Source organism: Pituophis catenifer, unplaced genomic scaffold, assembly GCF_029215685.1.
Source record: "Pituophis catenifer annectens isolate HBS135680 unplaced genomic scaffold, rPitCat1.0.hap2 SCAF_2, whole genome shotgun sequence".
Taxonomy (NCBI): domain Eukaryota; kingdom Metazoa; phylum Chordata; class Lepidosauria; order Squamata; family Colubridae; genus Pituophis; species Pituophis catenifer.
This window is the reverse complement of record NW_027256882.1, coordinates 157,174,037-157,198,824: the sequence shown is the minus strand read 5'-3', so window position 1 is coordinate 157,198,824 and position 24,788 is coordinate 157,174,037. Positions and strand designations below refer to the sequence as shown.

General features: G+C 40.8%; 1 protein-coding gene and 1 non-coding gene across 9 annotated transcripts in view; one reads left to right on the top strand and one right to left on the bottom strand.

Annotated features, from left to right (window-relative positions):
• Positions 1-22,520, bottom strand: part of SMARCC2 (SWI/SNF related BAF chromatin remodeling complex subunit C2) — a 34,966-nt gene extending 12,446 nt beyond the window's left edge. For 5 of the 8 annotated variants that reach the window (XM_070937843.1, XM_070937851.1, XM_070937844.1 and 2 more), the window contains exons 1-20: positions 22,353-22,520; positions 19,168-19,287; positions 17,907-17,992; positions 15,057-15,138; positions 14,870-14,962; positions 13,412-13,481; positions 11,610-11,679; positions 11,274-11,349; positions 10,978-11,109; positions 10,242-10,357; positions 9,536-9,660; positions 8,829-8,888; positions 6,933-6,970; positions 4,454-4,584; positions 4,298-4,369; positions 3,729-3,842; positions 2,718-2,871; positions 2,235-2,327; positions 1,633-1,752; positions 1,489-1,551 (exon numbers count right to left, since the gene is read on the bottom strand). In XM_070937843.1, the coding sequence (XP_070793944.1) occupies positions 1,489-1,551; positions 1,633-1,752; positions 2,235-2,327; positions 2,718-2,871; positions 3,729-3,842; positions 4,298-4,369; positions 4,454-4,584; positions 6,933-6,970; positions 8,829-8,888; positions 9,536-9,660; positions 10,242-10,357; positions 10,978-11,109; positions 11,274-11,349; positions 11,610-11,679; positions 13,412-13,481; positions 14,870-14,962; positions 15,057-15,138; positions 17,907-17,992; positions 19,168-19,287; positions 22,353-22,463 (1,926 nt within the window). In that variant the 5' untranslated portion in view covers positions 22,464-22,520. The remainder of the gene's footprint in view (positions 1-1,488; positions 1,552-1,632; positions 1,753-2,234; positions 2,328-2,717; positions 2,872-3,728; positions 3,843-4,297; positions 4,370-4,453; positions 4,585-6,932; positions 6,971-8,828; positions 8,889-9,535; positions 9,661-10,241; positions 10,358-10,977; positions 11,110-11,273; positions 11,350-11,609; positions 11,680-13,411; positions 13,482-14,869; positions 14,963-15,056; positions 15,139-17,906; positions 17,993-19,167; positions 19,288-22,352) is intronic. The other 3 variants (XM_070937847.1, XM_070937850.1, XM_070937846.1) reach the window with 2 other exon arrangements.
• Positions 22,521-24,448: 1,928 nt separating this feature from the next.
• On the top strand, positions 24,449-24,530 carry TRNAS-CGA (transfer RNA serine (anticodon CGA)). Its single transcript has one exon. It is a non-coding gene; the product is annotated as a tRNA-Ser (tRNA).
• The last annotated feature ends 258 nt before the right edge of the window (positions 24,531-24,788 follow it).

The following is a 24,788-nucleotide window of genomic DNA, read 5'->3' as shown; positions in this document are numbered from 1 at the left end:
AAGTCAATGGGGGAAGCCAGATTCATTTAACAACCAGGTTACTAACATCAACTGCAGTGATTCACTTAACAACTGTGGCAAGAAAAGTCATAAAATGGGAGCAAAACTCACTTAACAAATGTTTCACTTAACAGAAATTTTGGGCTCAATTGTGGTCATAAATCAAGGACTACCTGTAGTAACTTTCCAGGGTTTGGGGAAAAAGCAGTCGTGGCACTATACTTTTTCCATGTTTAACATTCTCTCCAAGCAGGCCCCTTCCTCAATTTGCAGCTGTGGTTTGAATCAGAAGTATATCACACTAAATTCCAGGGCAGAATCCATTCCCAGAAATTTCCAAAGTTGCTATCATATTGTTACCTTGCAACATAACATAAGAATGTTATTAAATCCACAACTGGAAAACAATTTCATTAACTATTTTTAAGCCACCAATTATTAGGATTTATTTTCCTGGGGATATGATGTATGGCTCCTAACATGGAACTGAAAGAAAAAGTAGTTCCACATTCTTGGTTTAAATACGTTGGAATAGTTTTAAGTTTCACCATCACTTGCTTCTGTCTACACATCATCTCAATTTCTGTGTAACAATAAAAGGATCCTAAGACATTTTATTTGTACGTTAGTTTTGAATAATTGAGGCTTTCTCCTTTACATGTAATGACTTCTTAATATCTTTAAAATCTTCTGAAAGTCATGGAATAAACCCATCAAACAAATGGGAAAGAGCCTGTAGTACAGTGGACTAAGCACTGTTATTAACATCTGCTTGCAATTACTGCAAGTTCAAATCTCACCAGGCTCAAGGTTGACTCAGCCTTCCATCCTTTCAAAGGTAGGTGAAATGAGGACCCAGATTGTGGGGGCAATAAGCTGATTTGCATAAATATACAAAAGTATGAACGCATTGTAAACCGCCCTGAGTCTCTGAAGAAAGGCGGCCTATAAATTAAAGCAAAAAAAAAAAAGAGAGAGAGACCTAAAATATCATTATCCCAAGTGTAACACCTGGAGAGAACAAAAACTTATCAATTTACTCATCAAATTTTAAAATTCCCATTTCCACGCAAGAAAATAAGAAGTCAATGCCCAATATACTTTAGCTGCCAAGAATAAAAACAACTGAAGATTTGGGAACAAAATCAAGAGAAGAAGGAATGCTTCTTCTGGCACAGTGGTTAAAGTGCCTGTAGGCTACTTCTGCTGATCATCGGCTGTCAGCAGTTTGGCAGTTTGAATCTCACCAGGCTCAAGGTTCAACTCAGCCTTCCATCTTTCCAAGGTGGGTAAAATGAGGACCCAGATTGTTGGGGGCAATATGCTGACTCTGTAAACTGCTAAGAGAGGGCTGTAAAAGCACTATGAAGCGGTATAGAAGTCTAAGTGCTATTGCTATTGCTATTGCTATTGCTATTAGAGAAAACTTAGGAGCAGTTGTCAGAACCACACTTTTATGGGCAATCTGAATTGCTTCCATTTGCTCACCTCCAGCAGCAACAGGGTCTCCTGTTCTGTCCACTCACGAGTAGCGCTGGCAGCAGCTTTGCTCTGTAGGAAGAGACTTGTGCGTTAGAACTGACCTGTCACTGGACAGATGCATGAGAAAACCCACGGTCTTTCCTCTTTTACCTTAGAAGGAACATTCTTCTTTGTGTACATGTCAGTGCGGAGTCCAAAGTTTTGCATATCCGGTGGCTTCTCCTTGCTCTTGTCTGGGAAGTTTAACATCTGCTGGGAAGCTGTGGTTTGCTTTGAAGAGAGATGAACAAGCTTCATGTGATGTAAAGAAAGCCCGACTCTCAAGACCTCTGAAGTGCTATTTGAAAGATCACTACCACCTATAAGGAGAACAAGCAGGCATCCACCTCTAGCTCTCATTTGGTGGGGCCAAGCTATAGCACAGCATATGTCAATCTTAGGCCCACCCAGACGAGTTGGAATTTCTAGCATTTCATCCGTGACAGCATCTCTCTTTTTTGGGTCTTCAGTGACCCATTACTGGGTCTGCAACAATGAACATACAGCGGTGCAGCCTATCACAAATTACAGGCAACAAACTACAAAGGAAGAGATGGGACAATTCCATTCCTGCTCATCCTTAAAAATTCAGCAGATTGACCTGACTTGGTTTCTGGCTGCACGGAGTTCCACAGTTTTCCAGAGGAAAGTATCCAGGTGTCATTCCTCTCTGGACTCCCACAAACACCAGCCTCCGCTGGGAATTCTCTTACCAGCTCCGGTTTCCCTTTCACTGTCTCTGTGACAAGATCTTCAATCTCTTTGCCCTTTCGTCCAGTCTTGGTATCGCTATCACTCTGACGACCCTGAAGCGTAAGCAAAATTCTGTCCTGTTGCCCTCTCCCATTTATATTAATATTTTAATCTGGGAAAGTAAAGTTATTAAAATGTCCAGCATGCACAAACACGTGATTTCCTCTAGGATGAAAATTCCTTCGGATACTTCCTTAGCAACTTTCAGACATTTATTTTCTGAAGGACTTTTTCCCCCTTTGATTTTTCTCATTTAATATAGCTTCTGGTTTATTTTTATTAGATGTTTTAAATGTCGATATATTCTCAGCGGAGGTCTATATATTTCTTTTAACATGCTTTGCGGGCCAGTCGTTCTTAATTATAGCTAAGGAAATTCTAAACATGCAGATAAATTTTAAAAAATGTGTATTTAAATTTCTTCTCCAGGTGGCTGATACTACCTGGGGTGTTTTGGGCTGCAGTGGCACCAGTCCTGAAGGAGTGTCAGCCAGAACATGGAAATGAGAAGTAGGTGGTGGTCCCATCGGTGTTGGTCGACTCTCAGCATCTACTTGGTAATTGATGAGTCCCCACTGTTCTAGGAAGGCATGGACTCTGCAACCAAGGAAAACAAAAAAGGAAACTTTAGCTCTAATCAAATCTGTGACAAAAGAGCTATGGATTAAAATTAAACTCTGTTCATCAACCATCTAAGAACATTTTTTAAAGTTTTATTAAAAGTCTTATAAAGAACAAAAAATTAAAACAAATTAACACGAATAAAAACAGCAGAAAAGAAAAAAGAGAAACAAGTGCTGAAAGAAAAATAGAAAAAAAGAATTTTTTAATTTCCTTTACAGCAAATATAAGTACAATTATAAAATTATCTCTTATTCTATGATTACAAAAAAGCTCACTCTTTTCTGTTGTTGCTTTTTTCATATCAAAACCACAAATCGTAAGTGTATTTTTTCCATTTTATGCAAGAAGAGGTTTCCAGGCATCCATAAATATATTGTTTTCTGTCTAAGCAAAGAAATTAATTTAGGCATCTCTGCAAGTTCATCTTTTCCAGCCATTCCTCCAAATCCCCACAATACCTTGTGGACTTTTCTACTTTCAAGCATATAGTAGTCTTGCTGTAACCATATATAAAAACAAATTTCCATGATTTTTTTCTTGTTGCTTATCCCTTAGTCCCAGGTCTCTGGTTTCAATTGTAATTTAATTTTTAAAATCTTCTGAATTATTGTATGTGTTTTTAGCCAAAACTATTAGGTCACATAAGAATGAGGACTGTATTAAGCTCAAGAAGATGCACCATCCAATTTCTTTCTCAGTAGATCAGAAAATCATATTTAGCCCATTTTATGGCATAAGATCAAAAATCCAGCTGCATGTGCCAAATCGTAAAATAAAAGTGGACCGCTGCAAACTGTTACTGGGCTTCTCTGTATGCTCAGCTAACATACCTCATAATGGCACAGACATCACCAGCCAGGTTCCGACGACATGCAGTGGAAGTCAGGTATTCCTGAGGATTGAGCCGGTATGTGTCAATCATGAAATTGCGGTAAGCCAAGTAGCTAGAGCATGAAACAAACATAAAGGGGAAAAAAAGTACTTTCAACTCAAGTCATTTTACTTTGTAAAAGTCTTCCCACATGATTAGTTCCATTAATCTTCTTACTAAACGCCTCTAAAGGCCAGTGCAGAACCTTTCCTGTCATGTTAATTGTCCTGACAGAACAATTAATCAGTGGAACAACTTGCCTCCAGAAGTAGCGAATGCTCCAACACTGGGAGTTTTTAAGATGTTGGATAACCATTTTTCTGAAGTGTAGGGTTTCCTGCCTAGGCAGGGGGTTGGACTAGAAGACCCCCAAGGTCCCTTCCAACTCTGTTATTCTATTTCTATTTGTATGGACTTCTACAACACTGAAGGTGTAAAATGTCCTCGGATTCTCACCGTGGCAGAAGAAGGATGCTGCCACATTTGCTATCCTGGTAGAGATACCAGAGCACATAAGAGCATTCTTACATTTCTGGCGTCTTTGACTTGTTCTTGCCGTTGAAAAACTCAGGAAGGGCTCTCCTCTCAATGGCGTGGACACTGTGGAAGAAACATGAAAAAAAATATGAAGAACAGGTGGGGAGGCTGGAGGAACTCAGGGAGAAAAAGCTCACATTCCAGCACCTGTTGTAGTCAAACCAGGCGGCATAACTGGGGATGATAATGTGATGGGTCTGCTCGGTCACATTGTCTTCATGCAGGTCAGGGTTCTTGGTCTGCTCTCCTTTGTTCCCAGCGTTATTCTCCTCTTCATCCTGAAACCAGAATTCTCTTCAGTAGGCGATGGGCATGCTTGTGACGTTCTTATGACTGTAATCTTCAATTTTTATCAAGAGGAGCTGGGATCTTGGAACAACTCATCCGCACAGCAATCCAAACCCGAAACTCTCAGTGTAAGTCTTAATTCCAACACATTACAGACAGAGTTCGAGAAATGATGGGAGGCTGGCATACAGAAAAAAAAATTTGCTAAGCGATGAGATAGAAATCCAGGGAGATTTGCCATATGAGAGAACTAGGACACAAAGGTTACTATGGGTGGTGTTACAGGCCTCCAAGGAAATGATTGTCAATATGAGGAGGCATGGGTATAACTGAATTGGAGTCACTTCTACTGGGATCAAACTAAGAAAAGCAGAAAGGAGAGAAGCATATGGGGCTGGGGTGGTGGTGGTGGTGGTGGTGGTGGTGGTGGTGGTGGTGGTGGTGGTGGAAGAGTAGAAGTAGACCTAGCAAAAGCTGAATCTTCTTTTACTGCTTACAGAAAGACCTTATTTAATGATCATTTGTTTAGCAACCCTTCAAAATTACAGCAGCACTGAATAAATGGTATTTACACCCAGTTCTCAAAGTTATAGCTGTTGCAATGGTCCTGCAGTCAGGTGATCAAAATCCAGGCACTTGGCAGCCTGCCCACACTTACAAGCACAGGAGTGCTTCAACTCCTCTCACCCTATTGCCCTCCATCTCCGCCAGGAACCCCAGTGCAAAGTCCCAGCCGCCCCAGCCATGCCTAGCGGACCTTCACTGTCTCTGTCTCGCTGCTGGCTGTGCCAGGCTTGCTTCCTGATGCCACTTTGCACTATTCTCCAAATAGCGTGCACCATTCTCAGAATGCTTTGGAAAGCCCTCTGAAAAGTTTCTGAGGCCTTTTGAAGCCTAATGAGAAAGCTGCACCCACTCTCCTCCAGACCGCATATGCTGTTCTTGCAATGCTTTGGAAGGCCTCAGAAATATTCTGAAATATCACGAGAACAGCATGCGCTGTTTAGACTAGAGAACAGTGAGTGTTACTTGGAGAATGACACAGGTAGCCCGGGGAAGCAGGCCTGGTGCAGCCAGCAGTTGCCTGGCTACACCAGCAGTGAGCCCTCTCAGCAGTGAGAGGAAAGATGGTTAATGTCAGCTAGGCACGACAGGGTGGTTGGAGCTTTACACTATGGTGCTAAGGTGGCTGTCCAGGGACAGAGTTGAGGTGATATTCCTTGGCAGTGGCAACGCTAGGGCTAAAGTAGAGGCCTGGGGATGGTGATAGCTGTTGTGGCCCACCAGCTGCCAGCAGAGCTGGCAGCAGACTCAGACGATGAGGAGGTTGGGGAGGAACTTGGGCCAGTCCTGGAGTTTGGGGAAGGCTCTGATGGATGCTCTGCATCCGGAAGCAGAGATAGAGCCGGGGCCATCCAACATTTCCCAGCTGCCGTCGGAGATAAGCGGGGAAGAAGAATAGCAGGGGCCTGTTCCAGATGCGTGTATGCGCAGACCTGTCAGGAGAGAACAACTGAGGAACAGGGGCCGACTCGGGAAGAAAGGCACACGTGGATACTGAATGGCCCTCCTTGGCTGGGGGATAAAGAGAAGCAAAGGGGGAGTGGCGGTTGCAGAAGACAACAGTTCGTATTTCTTTGCTTATCGTGGTTTGTGCCTGAGAGACTTCTTGCCAGGAATTAATTTACAGCTTTGCGCCTGGAAGCTCTTGGGCTGGCAATTATCCAAGGACTGATAAGATCTGTTACTGCAATTAATCCTGTGTGTGAATGCCATGAATTCATAGTAGTTAAATAAAGAGGGTTTTTTTTGGGACAAGGACTCTGTTTCTTGGTTCTGCTAAGGCTGGGTCAGAACAATAGCCAGCTGAGACTGCTGAAGGTCCCAGGGCTCCGTTTCAACCACAGCTGCTGCTGCTGCTGCTGCTGCTGCTGCTGCTGCTGCTGCTAAGGAGTGCTGCTGTGCAGGGTGGCCAAAAGGGTAAAGATAAAGGGAGAGACAAGTGGGGGGAGTGGGAGTTAAAAAGGAGACAGGCAGCCCCTTACCTTTCTGAGGCTCAAGGCTGGGAGGGACCAAGCCAGGAATGGCTTGGATTGGGGTGGGTCCTTTCCTAATGACCAATGAAATTGGATTGCCATCACTAAGAAATGGCATTGTGCTTTCTGACCACTTCACTGAGATGGAAATCCCTGTCCCAATTAGCATTGCAATTCAAGGACTACCTGTAAATGGTCATTTTTGTTCCCTTAGCACCAGTTTATCCTTCCCAACCTGCCCGTGTGTGAAGAGTAGGGCTGTATAACAAGAGGCAATAGATAAAATGCAGCATCTGATTTACCTTGCCTGCCGCCTCCATGTTCTCATCCTCTGGTTCATCTAGAAAACAAGAAGAGCAAGCACCCCAAATCAGAAATAGAAACCTCTACTTTCTCCATTTGCTCTTTCATAGCTATCTGGAAAATTGTCAAAAATGAAGCCAAATTTAGCAAAGGTAAAAGAATAAAAACATACAGCAGCATTCCCCAATGACATTTATGTACAAACGATTGAAGAAGCTTGCCCAGTAACACAAATGGGAGCTACCTTCCTTAAAATCTATTTCTACATCCTTCTTGTAGACCTTTTCCAATTTATTGTGTCACTTGGGAGACTGATATTGAGAAAAACAAGTCTTAAGCTCTTTTAGGCTTATATAATTAGCAGGTGATTTTCTAGATTCCCTGGCCAAAAAGCCTATGGCTTGCTTAAATACTCTGATGGTTTACTGAAATTAGACAGATTTATCATTCCAACTTTTTTTTTTTTATTTGCAGCCCAGTCTGCTGGTATGATTCCACACATACTCCCCCTCAGCATGGTTGAAAGAAGTAGAGAGACTGCCCCCTTAAGAATTTGTTTTGCCTGGCTTAAAAACTGCAGAAGACAGTCTGTCCCAAATAAACGTTCCAACATCTGTTATTCTCCCACATAACAGTAAATTTTAAATGAATGTAAATCCCAGCAAGGAACACACTCAAAACGAGAAACAGCCGTTAGTACAGCAATTCAACACTTCCCGTTCATTCAATCCAACACTCAAGAAATACTTAATGATTAATACTGGATTGTGTGTGTGTATGTGTGTGTGTGCAGCCCATGCAATTATTCTTTCCAACATTTTAGGAAGTTGTTTGACCTTGCCTTCTTCCTATGCTAGTACCATACTTAAGGCAGGTATAGCCTGCTGCCTATAACACTATGCCAAAATGACTCTCATTTACCATATTTTTCGGAGCAAAGACGCACCTTTTTCTCCCCTAAAAGGGGGTGAAAATTTAGGTGCGTCTTATACACCGAATGTAGCCCCGCCCACCCATTGGCCCCCACCCTTTGGCCTCTGCCTCCCAGCTTTTACCTCCTTGCAGCAAACAGCAAGAAGAAACAGCTCCTTTCAGCTTCAGCATAGCCTAATTAGCACAAGTTGATTGGATCGGCCTCCCGACCCTCAGCTGTTTTGCTCTCAGCTGTTTTGGGCAGGCCTCTGCTGCTTGCTGCAAGGAGGTAAATTGCTGGAGCAGATTTTTTTTTTCTTGTGATAATCAAGCTATGCTGAAAACGAAAATGAAAATAAAGCAGGCTATTTGCTGTTTGCTGCAATGAGGCAAAATTGCTGGGAAGCAGAGGCAGATTTCTTTTTCTTGTTTACCTCACCAAAAAAGGTAGGCGTGTCTTATAGTCCGGTGTGTCTTATACTCTGAAAAATACGGTACTATATTTAGTTGATCTGATTTTGGTTTTGCCTTGCTTTTAACTGCCTTGCTTTATTTTTATATTTTGTCCTTTGTTATTTTTAACTGCTCTAAGTTGCTTTGAGCTATAAACTGTAAGTAGAAAGTCGGGGCAGTAATGGTTTTTAGAAAAGTTATAGACAAAAAGGCCTGTGCTAAATACCCAGCTTTTTCACATTATCAATCAAGAGTTGCAAATTCCCACTGAAACCAATCCCAGAAATAGAGTATCATATCATGCAACATCCGTGTTTTTGCTCTGACAGCTTAAAGGAAGCTGGACTGATTTTATCATCTTATAGATAGTTCACATCAGAAGATATGACACCTGTTCACAACTGATCGTTTGGAGTGGGAGAAGGAATCTAATCTTCCTAATGCATAAATATTAGTCTATCAAAGACTAAGAGCATGTTCTTGCTCTTGTAATAAAAGGAGGATTACAAAATAAATAAAGTATCCCTTACCCAAATCAGTCATGGTACCGCCTTTCACAGGAGCAGATTCAGAATCTTTCTTCGTGTTGACTATGGAAAACAGAGGAAGGAAGGAATATTTTATTCAAAGAATCTCCCCAGGAATCGAACTGCAGGGCCAAGGAGTTATACTTCCTTCTTATGCTTGGCCTTAAGGCGAAGTATAACATCAGTACAGTGATTTTCTTCAACGTGGGGCTTAAAATTTGAAAGTGTTTGACATGTCCAAGAGGTCTTTTGGTTGTCTTAAATCTCTACATGAATGCCTCTATTTTTCTGTTGTGAACTTAGTAACATGGTTATTAAGGGAAATTAGCTTCCCCGCTGATGTTGCTTGTCGGAAGATCTCAAAAGGTGACCAAGTGACCCTAGGACACTGCAACCATCATAAACATGAATCAAAATTTTGATCATATGACCATGGAGATGCTGCAATGGTCGTAAGTGTGAAAAATGGTTCTAATGGCTATTAAATGGGCTGTTGTAAATTAACTGTACAGTATGCGCACTACAGGCTGTCCATCTTTCATTGTCAACTGTAAAGACCAGAGGTGTAATGACTAACAGAAAAATAATATTCTATTCATCATGCTGATGCAACAATGGTAGTTTTTAAGGGAGCTATAATTGATAGAAGCCACTCCAAACATGACAAAGAGCCATGGTTATGGAATTCATAAACAGCTTTAAATTCTGACCTGTTTTGGGCAGCGTGACCTCTTCAACATTAGGGACAGGAGAAGGTTCGTCCATGTCTTTTGTGAGATCTTCTTGTTCTTCCTCACGGTGACCACGTTTGGATTTGGTGTAGGGTGTGGAAGGCCTGCAGATGGAAAGCAATAGCATAGCAATAACACTGGGACTTATATACCGATTCATGGTGCTTTACTGCCCTCTCTAAGAGGTTTACAGAGTCAGCATATTACCCCCAACAATCTGGGTTCTCATTTTACCCACCTTGGAAGGATGGAAGGCTGAGTCAACCTCAAGCAAAAGGCAGAGATACAATAAACAACATTATTCAATCCTGGATACTATATCAAACTATAGTTAAATCATCATCATTTCATATCAATAGAATAGATTCTATTGCGGCTTTCAAGTAAGGAAAGCTGAGTTGAAAATATCCTATGAATGATTTCATGAAGTGAATCCACTGAGTCGAATCGGCAATATTGTTGAAAACTGCTCCTGAAGTTGGCATGTTCAAGGGAAGGACTTCAAATAGAGAGGATACTCTATTCTTGGTTAATCCAAGCCAGCCTGTTGTAAGAAACTATGCTTGCCCTCAGGAATAGGACAGGAGGACAGGCTAATTTTTCTTAAAAAATGAGGCACTCCAATAGGAACTGGAGAGTTGCTTCATACCCAGATAGTCAAGAAAAAACATTTCTTTCTCCTCACCCTTTCTTGGCATTTTTCTTCTTTGCTTCTGGAGTAGGGGAAGGAGAAGGGGAACGTTTCCGCTTTTTATAATTTCCCCCCTTCTTATCCCTTCGGTCCGAATCAGGACTGTTAACCTGGAAAGAGAGAAGTCAACGCAATTTGCCAGCAGCCTTGAATTGCCTCCTTAAACCACATTAATAATCTCTTGTGCTATTAGTGCAATATTAGTTGGGAAACCACTATGAAACAATGCTTATAAAGAATAATGTATCTTAATGTCGTACGTTGTGTCAATGTTTTTTTATCTTTATGTCGTATGCCATGTAAATATTTTATGTATGTTTTAATAAAGTTTATAAATAAAAAAAAAATCTCTTGTGCTTATCACTGAACATTTTTTTTTAAATATCCAAAGGAAAATTAATAGAATCTCTTAAGAGCTAGGGCATAACTAATTCCTGTGATAAATGCTGAGCATATTCATTTAGAAATACAAGTCCCCTGCTAGGTTTGACCAATATATCTAATTCCTCACTTATTGTAAAAATTCCAACAGCTAGTTGGAACAGACAGACTGCCCTTGACAATCTACTAGAATTGGTCTGCGTTCCAGCTGAAGGTCTCAATATATTTTTAGCATGGTAATCCATTCCAGAGATGGGAGAACTAATATTTTGGTCGAGCTTGTCCCTTCCATTCAGCCCAAATACCCTTAAGGACTAAAATCTTTAGTAAAAAAAAAAAAAAACCACACCTCATCAGTGAGAGTCTTGGCAGAGATTTTCTTTCTCCTGGAGACAGGGCTCTTCTCATCATTGACCTCATAGTCTTCTTCATTCATCCATTCATTAAACGTGTCTGTGTCTAGGATCCACTTTGCATGAACCTGGGGGTGAGGAGAAGAGCAGAGCATCCCCAGATGACTTGAACTGAAAAGGGTAAGAAGCTGCTTCCCACTTCTGAATTAAAAAGTAGGAACTTGTTATTTTAGAAGTTCTTTGGTGACAATGCCACAATGGTCCAACCCCAAAGTCCATCCTATCATATTACCTTACGGGGTTTCTCTGGCGTGGGAGCATCCTCCACAGGGGCTTCAATTTCACTGGCTGGAATCCAAGTGTCATAGCTGTAAAAGAAAACACATAGTGAATAAAGAATCGATTCTAAAACCTCACTGCACACCACAATCGCATCGTTAAGTCATATATTTACATATGCTGCCTCACGATAATAGTAAGGGAAAAATTAAGACTCTGCTACAATCAGTCTTTATTTATTTTACATTTACAAGTAGTGGCTAAGAATAAAGGCAAGAATATAATCTAAAAACTACCCATATGCATTCCTCTCCATAAACTAAGGTAGTTATAGAGGACTGAGGCAAACCTGTCAGGATAGTAGCCCCAGTGAAGAAGAACTTGTTTGTCTCTCTTCATGATTGGACGAACCCATTCTTCTAAAAAACAAAGAAAAAAATTGGAGTGATTATTACCCAAGTATAAATGATACTTTATTTCACATGTATCAAATGTATCATTAAGTTGCTCTGAGGTTCTTAAGAGTTAATAGGGCAAATTCTTCAAAATGGGAATAAAGAACTGTACCCATACGAACTGGATCATGCATAGAACTTATCTTCAGATTCTATGTGTTTGTATGTGTGTGTCTAATATTCTAATGAATATTAAAATAAGTTAAAAAAAAATAGCAAGGAATTATCATTCGGTGAAATAATGCTCCTTGAATTAACTGAAAAGACCATTTTTTTTAGAGATGCCCACTTAATAGACACAGGGCCAGAGGTCAGTTCAACTCTATTCATTGCCAGGTTTCTATAAGAACATCTTTAGATAATATAAGACAACCTATTTTCATAAAAAAATTAAGGAATTATTTTTAAGCATCAAGAACCGCATTTCACAATCTTCCCTCCATACAGAGGACTGATCTTTATAATGATGCTGTTGCTCCCTATGCACTCTCTACATGAAATGCTATTATTATTTGGTGGTTTAGATTTACTGTACTAGCCTTTACAAGATAAAATCACAGACAAATTCCACCTACCACCATAGTGTTTACATGAAACAGATATGGACAGGAGAGGACATGAACAATAACTAAACAAAGGAAAATATGTAAATAAGAGCTAGAAGTAAATTCAAGATATAAGCCAGCAGGAAAAAAATACAGTGTCCTTAAATCAGACATGGCTAACAACTATTAGGAGACAAAGCCAAACAACAACAATAAAAACAAAATACTCTGAGAAATGTACATTGTGGGATATGGAAAGGAAAAAAAATGTAATGCATCTTACCTTGTTTCCCTGAAAATAAGACATCCCCTGATAATAAGCCCAATCAGGCTTTTGAACACATGCGCTAAAATAAACCTCCCCTGGAAAATAAGCCCTCCCTGAAAATATTTAAATGCAGAGCTGGAAATCAGGTAAGACAGCAAGAGGAGCCCCATCTTGCTCCACATGCCCCAAAATAATAAGACCTCCCCGAAAATAAGACCAAGCGCTTATTTCGGGGTTCAAAAAAATATAAGACAGGGTCTTATTTTCAGGGAAACACGGTAGACATTAAAGATACAGTAATACTCAAAAGTAAGAGCTTAAATTTTAGTTTTAAAAGAATGGAAGTTTTTCATTTTCCTTTCCTACAACTTAGGTTCCCTATCTTTATGGACAGGTGTTTCTGGGTCACTGCTGTTTTAAAATGGGATTTCTTTCATTGCAATTGTACTTATTCCATTTACCCACAGAGCCAGTAGAAATAAAATCCTTGAAAACGTTTTTAAAAAGTACAGTAAAACCTCAATTTAACAGATTATTTATGGTCAGGGATGTCCATTAAATCCACAAGTACATAATCTACCTCAATGTATGTCATTTGCATAATTACATGACTCATATAAATGGCATGATTTGCTGTAAAACCTCAATTGAAATCTTGATCCATCAAATAGAGGTGAAGTCTGAATAAAGAAATTGCCTATTGTATTCAAAGTCTATTAAATTGAGGGTTTACTGTAATATTACATTCTGTACTACTTGTTTAAAAAAGAAGCATAGTTGTATGTAAACAACCACTGTTCATAAACTATGTGCAACCAATAACCACTGAGAAAGATATTTTAAACTCAAAACACTAATTGCTCTGGCCAGAGTGAAAACTTGCCTTCTTCCAAGCTACCAGGAACAGGAAAGGCAATATGGGAGGCATTGTTCTTATCTTCAGTTATGGTTCCCTACAAGAAAAAAAAAGTCATGGAAATATCAAGATTTAAACCGTACAGGGGACACCTGCTGCTGAAAATGATTTCTCAATCCCTTCAATGCTCCTTTTGATCGTGGTGCTGAAGTACAGTTCATACAACCAAAACCTAACAACCCTGCTTTCCATCATTTTAGAAAAGCCACTAAATAAAACAGGTAATAATCTTAGAAAAGATTTAAAATCTTTACCCTTTGTCATTTACCAGTATGACAGAATTCATGCTCTTCATCCCTTCAGGAACCCTTTTATGCATTCCCTAGCTCATGGAACACTGCCCAGCTCTGATTTAGCCTATGAGTCATGTATAGCATTAACACTACTATATTGTTAACAGCTAATCAAGCACAATTCCATGGGGTGGAACAGTCCTTACTGCTAAATACCTTTCCCAATCTTGAATGTTCAGTGTTTGTCCCGCTGACTCCTCTGAGGAACCATGCTGATGCAATACAGTACACAGTGCATGCTCCAGTACCTTTCTGAGGTTGTTCAGCTAGTTTTGAACTGTTATTGAACTGCAAACTTATGTACAAACTTAGGTATCGAAATGCCAGGTAAGAACTAAATGCCAGGTAAGTTTATAAAAGAACCTGACATATAGAAACATCTCATTTATAAGATGTCATCCTAGGTAAAGGTAAAGGTTCCCCTCGCACATATGTGCTAGTTGTTCCCAACTCTAGGGGGCTCATCTCCGTTTCAAAGCCAAAGAGCCAGCGCTGTCCAAAGATGTCTCTGTGGTCATGTGGCCAACATGACTAAATGCCAAAGGCGCACAGAACACTGTTACCTTCCCACCAAAGGTGGTCCCCATTTTTCTACTTGCATTTTTTATGTGGTTTCGAACTGCTAGGTTGGCAGAAGCTGGGACAAGTAAAGGGAGCTCACCCTGTTACGTGGCACTAGGGATTCGAACCGCTGAACTGCCAACCTTTGGATCGACAAGCTCAGCATCATAGCCACTGAGCCACCGCATCCCATGTCATCCTATTTTGCTGCTAATTATTTACTGTTTTCCAATACAATGATGTTGAACAATTGCAACTATAAAATAAATTGTTGCTTCAGTCGCAGAAGGAAAAAATAATGAAGGGCTTTCTTCAGAGATTCAGCAGCAAAACAGTTGCACCTCACTCTATGAGTCAGTATTATTTCTTATTTTGAAGTACAACTGGAAACATCGTGTTCTTTCATGTTTGTAAACAACAGGAAACTGCTGGTATTTTGGGGCTTGAAACCCCATTATATATGCAAGATGCTCAGTTGGGCAAAGGTTGCAATGTATAACAAAAGGAATGGAAGGCGGTGAGGCCCAAGGTCTGCCATTCCCTCACTAAGCTGTTCTGATGTCTTGCCCACCTGATGTCGTTTGACAATGTCTTTCAGCTTGGCTTGCAATTTGGGGTCAATATCTGGATGCAGATAAATGTTAGGACGAGACAGACAATTGTTCTGAGAAAGAAAAAAGAGAGAGAAAATTAGTGTTTTGTGCTAAGATAAAAGAGTTTACTATCTGAGATTTTTTTAAAAAAGAGGCCACTTTTACCTGTACCAGAGATTTTTCAATAGTCATGAACATCTCCACATTTCGGTCCATCCGTGAGGGATTCTGGAAATCAAAACGTCGCCTTTTGGGGGGGAAAAACCAGCTTTCAATAAAAAGCACAATTCATATTTTGTAAATAACCTATTTTACAAGTAGGCAGGATAGAGGCATTTCGCAAAGTCTGATATCTGAGGCCACAGAGCAAACTTGCTATTACAGACCTTGATTCATCCTGGATAACAGACTGACTTCTACATCAAGACTGTTCTTTCTATTCCTGAAGCAAATGAAAGTGTGCATCAGGCAATTCCAGTATCATAAAATACTATCCTAAACAAAGCATAGAATCTCCCTATCCATTACTATCCGTGCCATAAGAATAACCCTGTTCAAACAAGATACATTTGCCAGGGTAGAGATAGCATTGTACTGAGGAGTTTGAAGTTCAAGTCCAACATTTTAATGGATGATTTTGAACAAATCGCTTTTTCTCAGCCCAACCTATCTCTCACATTAGTTTTTATCTTCTAATGTATTTATTTCACTAGGCTTAATCATCAAAAGGTTTCCCATTCCTGACATAAAGAACAAGTTCCTTCTGTCCATGATATGGTATTGCCCAAATACATAGACCTGGCATCTATTACTGGCTGGATTTTAGGCTTTATAGGAGCTATGATGCTAAAGCTGGGGAAGAAAGAAGGTTGCTGTAATTTTTGAGAGTCTTGTGATGACGCAAGAAGTACTGCGTCACAAGCTAAGTTGCTGTTGCTGACATATTGACTGCCTAATTGTGGCTCTCAGTTACCTCATGAACCTCATGTTGGGTTGGGATTGAAGGAGTTCTCAAGGGTTTTGATTTTAGGAGACTAAAATCTTAGGAGACTCCATGCCCTAAAGGTGATTTCATAGCTTCCACAGGATTGTCACAGGGAATTCTCTAACATATATGGGGAAGTACGGGGGAAGCACACACCTGATTTGGTCTTTACTTTGGAACAGGAAATGAACTAATGGATCACTTCAGAGATAGGATCTGAAAATCTGGTGTACAACTTTTCTTTGCTAGATGGGGAGCATGTACCACACTTGGTCCTATTAGACCTCCTGTTCACCTTCAATGCCCCTGTTACTTTTCTGGATCACCTGCAAGGATGGAGAGTTGGGGACACTTTGTGCTGGTTCCAATCCTACCTCAGTGGGAGATCAGTTCTAATCGGTGGTCATGGTTGGGGGGATCGGAACTCCCATCCCTGGGGACTCCAGCATGGAGTACCGCAAAGCTTAGTTCTTCCATCCATGTTAATTAATATCTACATGAAACTACTGGTGGAGATCATTTGGCAATGGTGAGTGCCCTCAGGGTGAGTGTCATCAATATGCAAATAATATAATTATGCATACAGTTATACTTGGGCCAAGTCAAAGATGGCTCGGAAGAACTAAATCAGTGCCTAGAGGATCTAGATGAGGCAAAAGAAGCTCAGATTAACCCACCCAATTTTGTCAACACATATCCGAGCAACTTAATAATACTGGCTACTATAGTCATTTTTGATGGAGTCATACTCTCCTTACAGGGGTTAATTTATGACTTGGGTATTCTCCTGCAACCTGCTTTACCTGCAATTAGTGACGCCAATTAATGCACCAATTGGAACCTCACTTGGACCAAGACGCTGTTGTAACATTTCCTGGTCATCACTCAATTGGACTAACGTAACATGCTCTATGTGGGGCTGCCCCCAAAGGTGACCTTGAAGCTACAGATTGTACAAAATTAAGCAGCTAGACTCCTGACAGAACATCCCTGCCAAGAAAAGAAAAATCTTATTCTGAAGTTACTGCACTGATTGACAATTGGTTTCCAATTCCACTTCAAAATGGTGGTCATTACTTTTATACCCCTTTCAGTGCAACACCGGCATACATCAGGCACCACTTTGTAAAAATTGGATTTGCCTGTCTGATAAAGTCATTAAGACAGGGGCTACTTCAGGTTCCCTTCCTCAAGAAATTCATGGGGTATAAACCACACATAGAGAGTAAAGATGGCCTTGGCAGGGAGAAGGAAGATCCACTACTAAGGTAAAAGGAGATAAACACTGCATAACAAGGAGGAAAGATTATGAAAATATCTCAGACAGCCTACCCTGGCCCCCCAAATTTACATGAGGACAAAAGAAGGATGGGAAGCTCATTCAGATTTGCAAGGTTCTGCTACTACGGTATATAGTCAATCTTAAGAAAAATAAGTCTACATGGTATTTATTTCTTGGTCTGTAGGGCAGTGGCACAGAAGCTTTCTGTGTGGCAGTTGTTACTTTGTGGAATACCCTTCTCCCACTGGTATGGAGAGCCCCATCCTTGTTAACATTTTGTAAACAGACCAAGGAAATCTTACTTCAATGTGTGTTCAACTTTTAGTTTATTAGTTGAATTCTATGGGTGTCCATGGCATTTATTGATGACATTTTTTTAAAAAAAAAATTATTTTAATTTTGCACGCTGGACTTTTATTAACTTTGACCTTGCCCTACCAAAGGAAGGGAGTGGGCTAGAAATACTATAAAGTAAATAATAGAAGACATTTAAGAGGTGTTATTAGGAAGACAAAATACAAGATTTCAATTACAACCCAATATGCCAATAACCTCAATTTAGAAAAGGGAAAGGGAATGTAAAGCAATAATGCAACACTTTTAACACAGGTACAATACATTTCTTCTTCTTAAACATTAAAATTTCCCAAATATATCATTAATTTCAACTTGAAACAGGATCTTCTATAAAAACATAGATTGATATTATTTCATAACCCATAATGAGAATAATAAATAGAAGGCTTACCATCCTTGGTCACTCTTGAATTTATAAGCTGCTGCAAGAATGTGACATAGGGCACCACCAGCTTTGAAATCTAAGAAGCATTTAATCTATAACAGGCAGGGGAAGCAAAACAAGGAGTTAATTCAACTTCATCTGTTCCAAAAAGTTCCCTTTCATTCTCCTTTCCCTTTCTCTCTTCAACATTTTCATTCTTTTTCCTCCCTTCTGTCCTTTTCTATTGCCTTTTGCTCTTCAAACAAATGGAGCATTTATTTCTCAAAGCTTAATTAATGCAACTGAAAGGAAAATGTTCAGGAAGACCACATTAACCAAGGAGTCTAGAATTAATTTTATTTTCTTAATTGCCAGGCCCTGATTCTTCTCTGATTCTAACTAAAAAAAAATAAAATAAAGCAATTCTGATTTGCACAAACTTGCACTTTGCAAGTTGAATTTGCACAATGTTTTTCTTTCTTTCTTTCTTTTTGCTATGCCTAATCACTATGTGTTAGGAAGAAAAGAAGAGAAGGTTCAGCTCAGATTCAAAAGTGACATCTGGTCTGTGCTGTAAATGTTGCTTCTTGAAAAGCTAGTTTCCTATAGTATTTTCACAACAATCTAAAAATTAAACTGCAAAGATGTAAAGGGAACTATAAAAGTACAGCAGAAATAATTTTTTTAGCATCAAAAATCTGTCAACCTTGATCAAAGTATGAAACAGTTCTGTACTGTGTGTGAACACAGTAATAGACAGTGTATTTTTCTCTAAAGAGCAACGTTACATGATTGCAAGTAACATGACTGCATTAGAAAATATGTATTATGCCTGCTTTAGGAGCTATGCACTATGCTATTCCACAAAGAACTACCATTAAAATGCACGGTTTGTGTCTGCAATCCCCATGAGGCTACATAGAAAATCTCAGAGCTGTTCCATAAATTATACAGAAGATAACCCTAACATTTTCCAAATTCTATTTTCATATTCTATTTTTTACTTGTAATTTCAAATTACAAGTAAAATTTTGTCTGGTGATGTTTCCTTATATAAACACCTCTATAGCATCAGTTTAAAAGGTTTGGTATAAACCCCAACCCCCCCAATATTTATTTCCTATTTACAGAAATATTTTTACATAAAGGTTTTACATTCTGAAGATTCTAATGGATCACTTAAGTCTTACATTATTAGGCTACCCAAGAGACTACTGATCTGCTGAGTATTATCTTCCAAATTACTGATTATTGTTTTCTTAAAAATTAAGACAACTTTGGCACTTACTGGCAACTTTGTGAGTGGTGCATTGCTGACATGCTTCCCAAATACCTCCTCTTGGAACTGCAGCAGCTGTACCACTAGGTTGGATAATGATTTATTGGTAGGGGGTTCTGCTTGAATGTACTGTGGGGGGGAAACAAAAAGAATTGAGACTTTAGGTAAATCCAAGCCAAGTCTTCCTAGTAGCTTCTCTTTTAAGTCACAACCAAGCAGTTCCAAAAAAGCATCCACCACCTTCAATTTTGGCTTGAAACTACTAATAGCGAGTTAAGTCTTCATCTAAAATAAGATTAGAACTCTTTTTCTTTATCTTAAAAGAGAAAGGAAATAGAGAAAAGGGAACTTGGGATAATATAGGAAAACATTAAAACTAGATCCCATTTCACCTGCTAGGATTAAAAATTGGAAGAAACAGTACTCCTTGAGATCTAGTTCTACAAAGCACCAGAATTTTCCTTTTTAGAATTTGTGGTCATAGTAGACTTAGTATACTTTCTAGGAAATCTTAGTGGGGCCATTACAATGTTTAAAGTTCTCAATAGAACTGTGGATATTGGTTATCAACATTAAGTATTTTTAACACACAAAAAATGAAAAACTCCTACCTTACTGATCACATTTTTATTTAATTTAAACTGATCATAATTTTACAATATGGATAGTATGTACCACAGTTTACTAGAAACTAATTTTATATAAGATTATGTGGGATACAGCATTTTTTTTAAAAAGGCCATTATTTTGGCCTCAGGTGATGCTACTACCCATTGATGTAAACTAGTTCATGTTACTCAATTTCATCTCTCAATAGATGGAGGATTTTTTCACATATCAATTCTTAGAAATCTCTTCCTGACATGAAAAAACAGACACCCAGTGTCATATAAAAGTATATACATATTCTCCTTTTGCAATCCTTCATATATATCCTCAATTACATATTAATTGTATAAATATATCCTCCAAGGACTGGAGGACCCTGATGCAAAATCTGGGAGTCACAGGAAAGGAAGTTTTTCTCTTCTGGTTTGTTAGTGGGAACAGCTTCTCCTAATATTGGAATACCAATGGATTAGGACTGAATAGCACAGTGCGGAGACATTGCAAATGCTGACAAATTGCCTATTATATTCCTCCTGCTTAAAATTCTACTTCTTAGCGGTCTTGTCTATTATCCTACTGGTTTTTAAGGAAGTATGTCAGGGAAAATGAGATGCATGAGGAATTTTCTTTTCCTCTTCCAAGAAAAAGGACATAATTTTAACTTGGGAAATGAGAAAGAAAACAGGTACTGAATATAATTAGACCAAAAACTAATTCCGTATATATTTATGTAGAATTTCATCCACGTTCAAATAAATTTATTCTGTTCAAGTATACACTGGACTACAAATGTTAAACAAGAAGTGTATTTTAAGGAAACATCAGTTTTTAAAATAACATTGCTTATAGCAATTATATAGCACTGTTATATAACAGTGCACTATTGCATTATCCTTAACCAAGATCAAGGATCTGCAACTTTCCTTCCTAAGTAGAATACGGATATGTATGAAAGTCACTCAGCTGACAGGAATGTGTTTATATTGACAGGGAAATGCCTAACTGGAATTTGCTTAGCAAAAAATATTAGCTTCCAATTGTTGGACTGCCTGTTACTAATTTTTACTAATATCATTTAGGATACAAATGGGAAAGGAAATGGGCAAGAGATATGATTTTCCAGGAAAGTGGTGAACTGTCAGGACACAAGCTGTCACTCTAAAAAAGCATTGCCTGATGATTCAGCCACTCTCCTTCTCTTTGAAGGTAAAAATCTGAGAACCAAGGTCTGTGCTGCTTTTGCAGAAAGGCTGTAGTCACCAAAACAGAAGAGACCTGGGAATATAGAACAACCGGGAGTATTTTCACCTGCCTCTTATCGAATTTAATAACATGACTCAGAGTCCCTCGCTCTATATACTGTTTATGGATATAGATGTATGGATATGTGTGTACATGTCTATAAAACAAATTCCATGGATTCTAATACTAGTGTTTTGGCTTTCAGCTCCTTTCACCCGACTAGAGATTGAAAAGAAAACATGACAGGAGCAAATAACATGCAAAAATAGCATGAAAGAACAAAAGCAATCATTCCCGATTGTCTTGCTGACCAAGAATTCTCTTTGCAAGAATGAGGCCCAGATGTAAAACTGTGAGAAAAAAGAACTGCCACCTTTTTGCGAACAAGAATCCATTTAAAGAAATAAAACAAAAGCGAAGGCTGAATATCCAAAAGGAGATTAAGGAAGGGAGGATTAAAAGAATTTCTCCTGGGAAAAAAAAAAAAACCAAGAACAAGCGCAGCCGCCCCTTCCATCTCCAAAAGAAAGACGCTTTCGCCGACCTGTAAGCCTTTGCAGGCCAAAGGCCACACTGATCGTAATTAGGAAAAAAAGAAATCACTGAAGTCACATTATTGGGTTGCTTCTAAGAAGCCCGAAGTGTCAAACGGAAGGAAAGTTTCCATGGAAAAGGAAAGGTTAGCATCCAGAGGACAATAGGGCAGCAGGTGGAACCAGCCGATGCTAAAAGGTCAGTCCTCTAAAAATGCAAACCAGTCTGGCATTGCAAACCACCAGACATCGTTGCAAAAAAAAAAAAAAAAGGGAGGATCTGCTATTCTATCGGGACAGAGTCGATTCCAAAGATCGGTGCTTTTATTTTGGCTGAGTAAAGGGGGACCTTTGGAAGAAGAGGGGCCGCGGTGTTAAAGGACCCTCCGGGAATTGGGGTGGGGTCAAGAGAAATCCCATCATCTGCTACGGGGAGGGGGGGGAAATCTCGCCCTCTCTTCTTCTTCGGGTCCTTCCCAATTTGGCAATGCCATCATCGCCACCCACCCACCCACCCACCCCCGCCTCTTTCCTCCACCACCACCACCCCCTCTCCCCCGACTCTGGTGCCCATCTTGCTGGGTGGTGGTGGGGAAACAAACACAGAGGAGAGGCGGTGGGTTATCTGCGGGGCATCTCGGCCCGGGAGGAGGAGGAGGAGGAGGATGGCGAGCGGTTTGGCTTCTGCGACGGGAGGAGAATGGGAGGAAGAGAAGCGCCCTTTCCCTCCCCCGGGAGCTTCCAGAAGGTGCCGCCTAAACGGCGGGGAGGAGGAGCACCGGCAGGCCCAGGCCTGGCTCAGGCCGGTACCTTCTTGTAGTTCTTGCCCAGCCAGACCCGCGTGCTGTCGAACTGACTAACGGTGTCCGAGGCCTCGTAGTACTTGACGTTGGGGCCGCCGTCCTTCTTCCGCACCGCCATTTTCCCAGCGCCGCCGGCCTGGGCCGAGCCGCTCTCTTCCCTTACCCGCCGCCACCGCGGTCGACAGCGCTTCGCTGCGCCCTCTGCCGGCAGGCCGCGCCAGCCGCTCTGCCTTGCCTCTGCACCCCCCCCACCCCCAACCCCGGAAGCAGCGGCCCCTGGCGGCGAAAAATAGGAAGAGAAAGCCTGGCCGCTTTTGAAGGTAGCTCGCCTCGCCTCGCCTCCTACTGGCCGAAGGTGGTCTTAACACGGGAGCGGAAGGCGGGAAATGCCTTTGCTGAAAGAACGGCCTTTCCTTCCAGCCCGTCGCCAATTTAATAAAAGGAACGTTGTTTGTTCTGCGTGCTTTTAATTCTTTTAATTTTAATTCTGACTGTGTGTGTACGTGTAGATAAATCACGACTTTTTCCTTAAATGTAGGTTTTAATCGGCGCCACCTACATTTGTAATCATCCTTGCTTTCTTCCGATACTCCGCTTTTAGAGTGGAAGGAAGGACAGCCAACTCCTGGGCTTTCTTTAGCTGTGGCGACCGCGTTTGGAAAGGGATCGCCGGCGAATTTCTGTTCCCGCCTCAAGAAAGAAATACGGTGTTGATTTTGGAAAATGACCGTGTGACAACCGAGGAGAAGGAAAATGATCATCCCAAGTGTTTTAGGGTTATCTTGAAGAAGATGAGCTGGAAATCGCTTTGGGGAAGCGATAATCCCAAGGAAACCTTGGCTGCGGTTCCAAAAGGTCTCCTTGGGCGCGACGCAATCGAGTTGTGTCAAGCGTTTGTGCCAAGTCGGTCTTCGTGACACTTGGCGCCCAGATCCGTTTTGTTTGCACGAGCCTTCCCTGCCTTTTCACATTTGGAAGCCTGCGGGCAGGGTTTTGGGTAGAAAACATCACATTTCCCCCCCCCCCCCATTTACTAAATCTGCACTATTAATCTTCTCATTGTTCCCATCACCCATCTCCTTCCACTTATGACTGTGTGACTGTAACTTTGTTGCTTGTATTCTTACGATTTATATTGACTGTTTCCTAATATGATTTGATTGCTTATTTGTTCCCTAGGACTATCGTTAAGTGTTGTACCTTATGATTCATGACGAATGTATCTTTTCTTTTATGTACACTGAGAGCATATGCACCAAGACAAATTCCTTGTGTGTCCAATCACACTTGGCCAATAAAAAATTCTGTTCTGTTCTGTTCTGTTCTGTTCTGTTCTGTTCTGTTCTATTCTATTCTATTCTATTCTATTCTATTCTATTCTATTCTATTCTATTCTATTGTACATTTGGCACCAAACGAACACGTCCTCTTTTATCGCTTATCTGCATCTCTTCTGGCTCAACTACAAGAAATCGGGGTTTCCCTTCACCTGGTAGAAGGAATTGGGAAATCTTTTAAGGGGACGTCCTAAAAATGTGACCACCTCAGTTGTCAGGTCGTTTCCTTATATATACCGTACCACGATTAGAAAGGCACTCTGTACATGCGCAGGAGCTCTTCTTGAGTACTAAATGCACGCTTCCTAGACATGAATCAATTGGGGATGGGGGGGCAGTCTCAAGTCTTCTGCAAAAAGGAGATCAGAACAGGTTAGCTTGAGGAAGGGGAGAATAAGACGGCGGGGAAAAAGTTAAAAGAGGGACGAATTGGGAACAGGGGAGTGAAGTTCAAAAATGGAGTCTGTATTGCGACTACGCCAAACAGGCAGAAAAGCCATGCAGGCGAAAAGGAGATGAGCGCTAAGGCGTCGAGGAAGGAGGAAAAAAAAAAAGCATCGGTGCTTTCTTTTGGCTGAGCGCTGAGTGGGGCTGGCGGGAAAGCTTTTCGTCTTCCCACCTTTCCTCTCCCGAAAAGAAGGTTTCTACCGCGGCGTCCTCTTCTTTCTTCCCCACTTTCTAAAAAGGGGAGAAAAAAAAAGAAACAAACAATCCAGCTTCTCGATGGATCTGTCTAGCTGAAGCTCCACGCAGCCCTGGCCCGAGAGTCACGGTGGCCGAGTGGTTAAGGCGTTGGACTCGAAATCCAATGGGGTTTCCCCGCACAGGTTCGAATCCTGTTCGTGACGACGATCTCGTTTTGATGGCCCGCGATCCCACCAGCTTTTGACGATCGCCTACCGAGAAAAAAAGGAATCCGGTTGGAAAGCAATGGGAAAAAAAATGCGCGGTGGGAAGAGAGAGAGAGAGAGCGGCTCCGGCCTTCGAGGCAGTCCATGTGAAAGGGAGCCCGATTGAGGGGAGGGAAGGGGGGGGGGGCTGTTCCGGTTGAAGAAACAAAGGAGGACATGCGCTGACGGAGCTGGTGGATCACGCGCTTCGCAGAC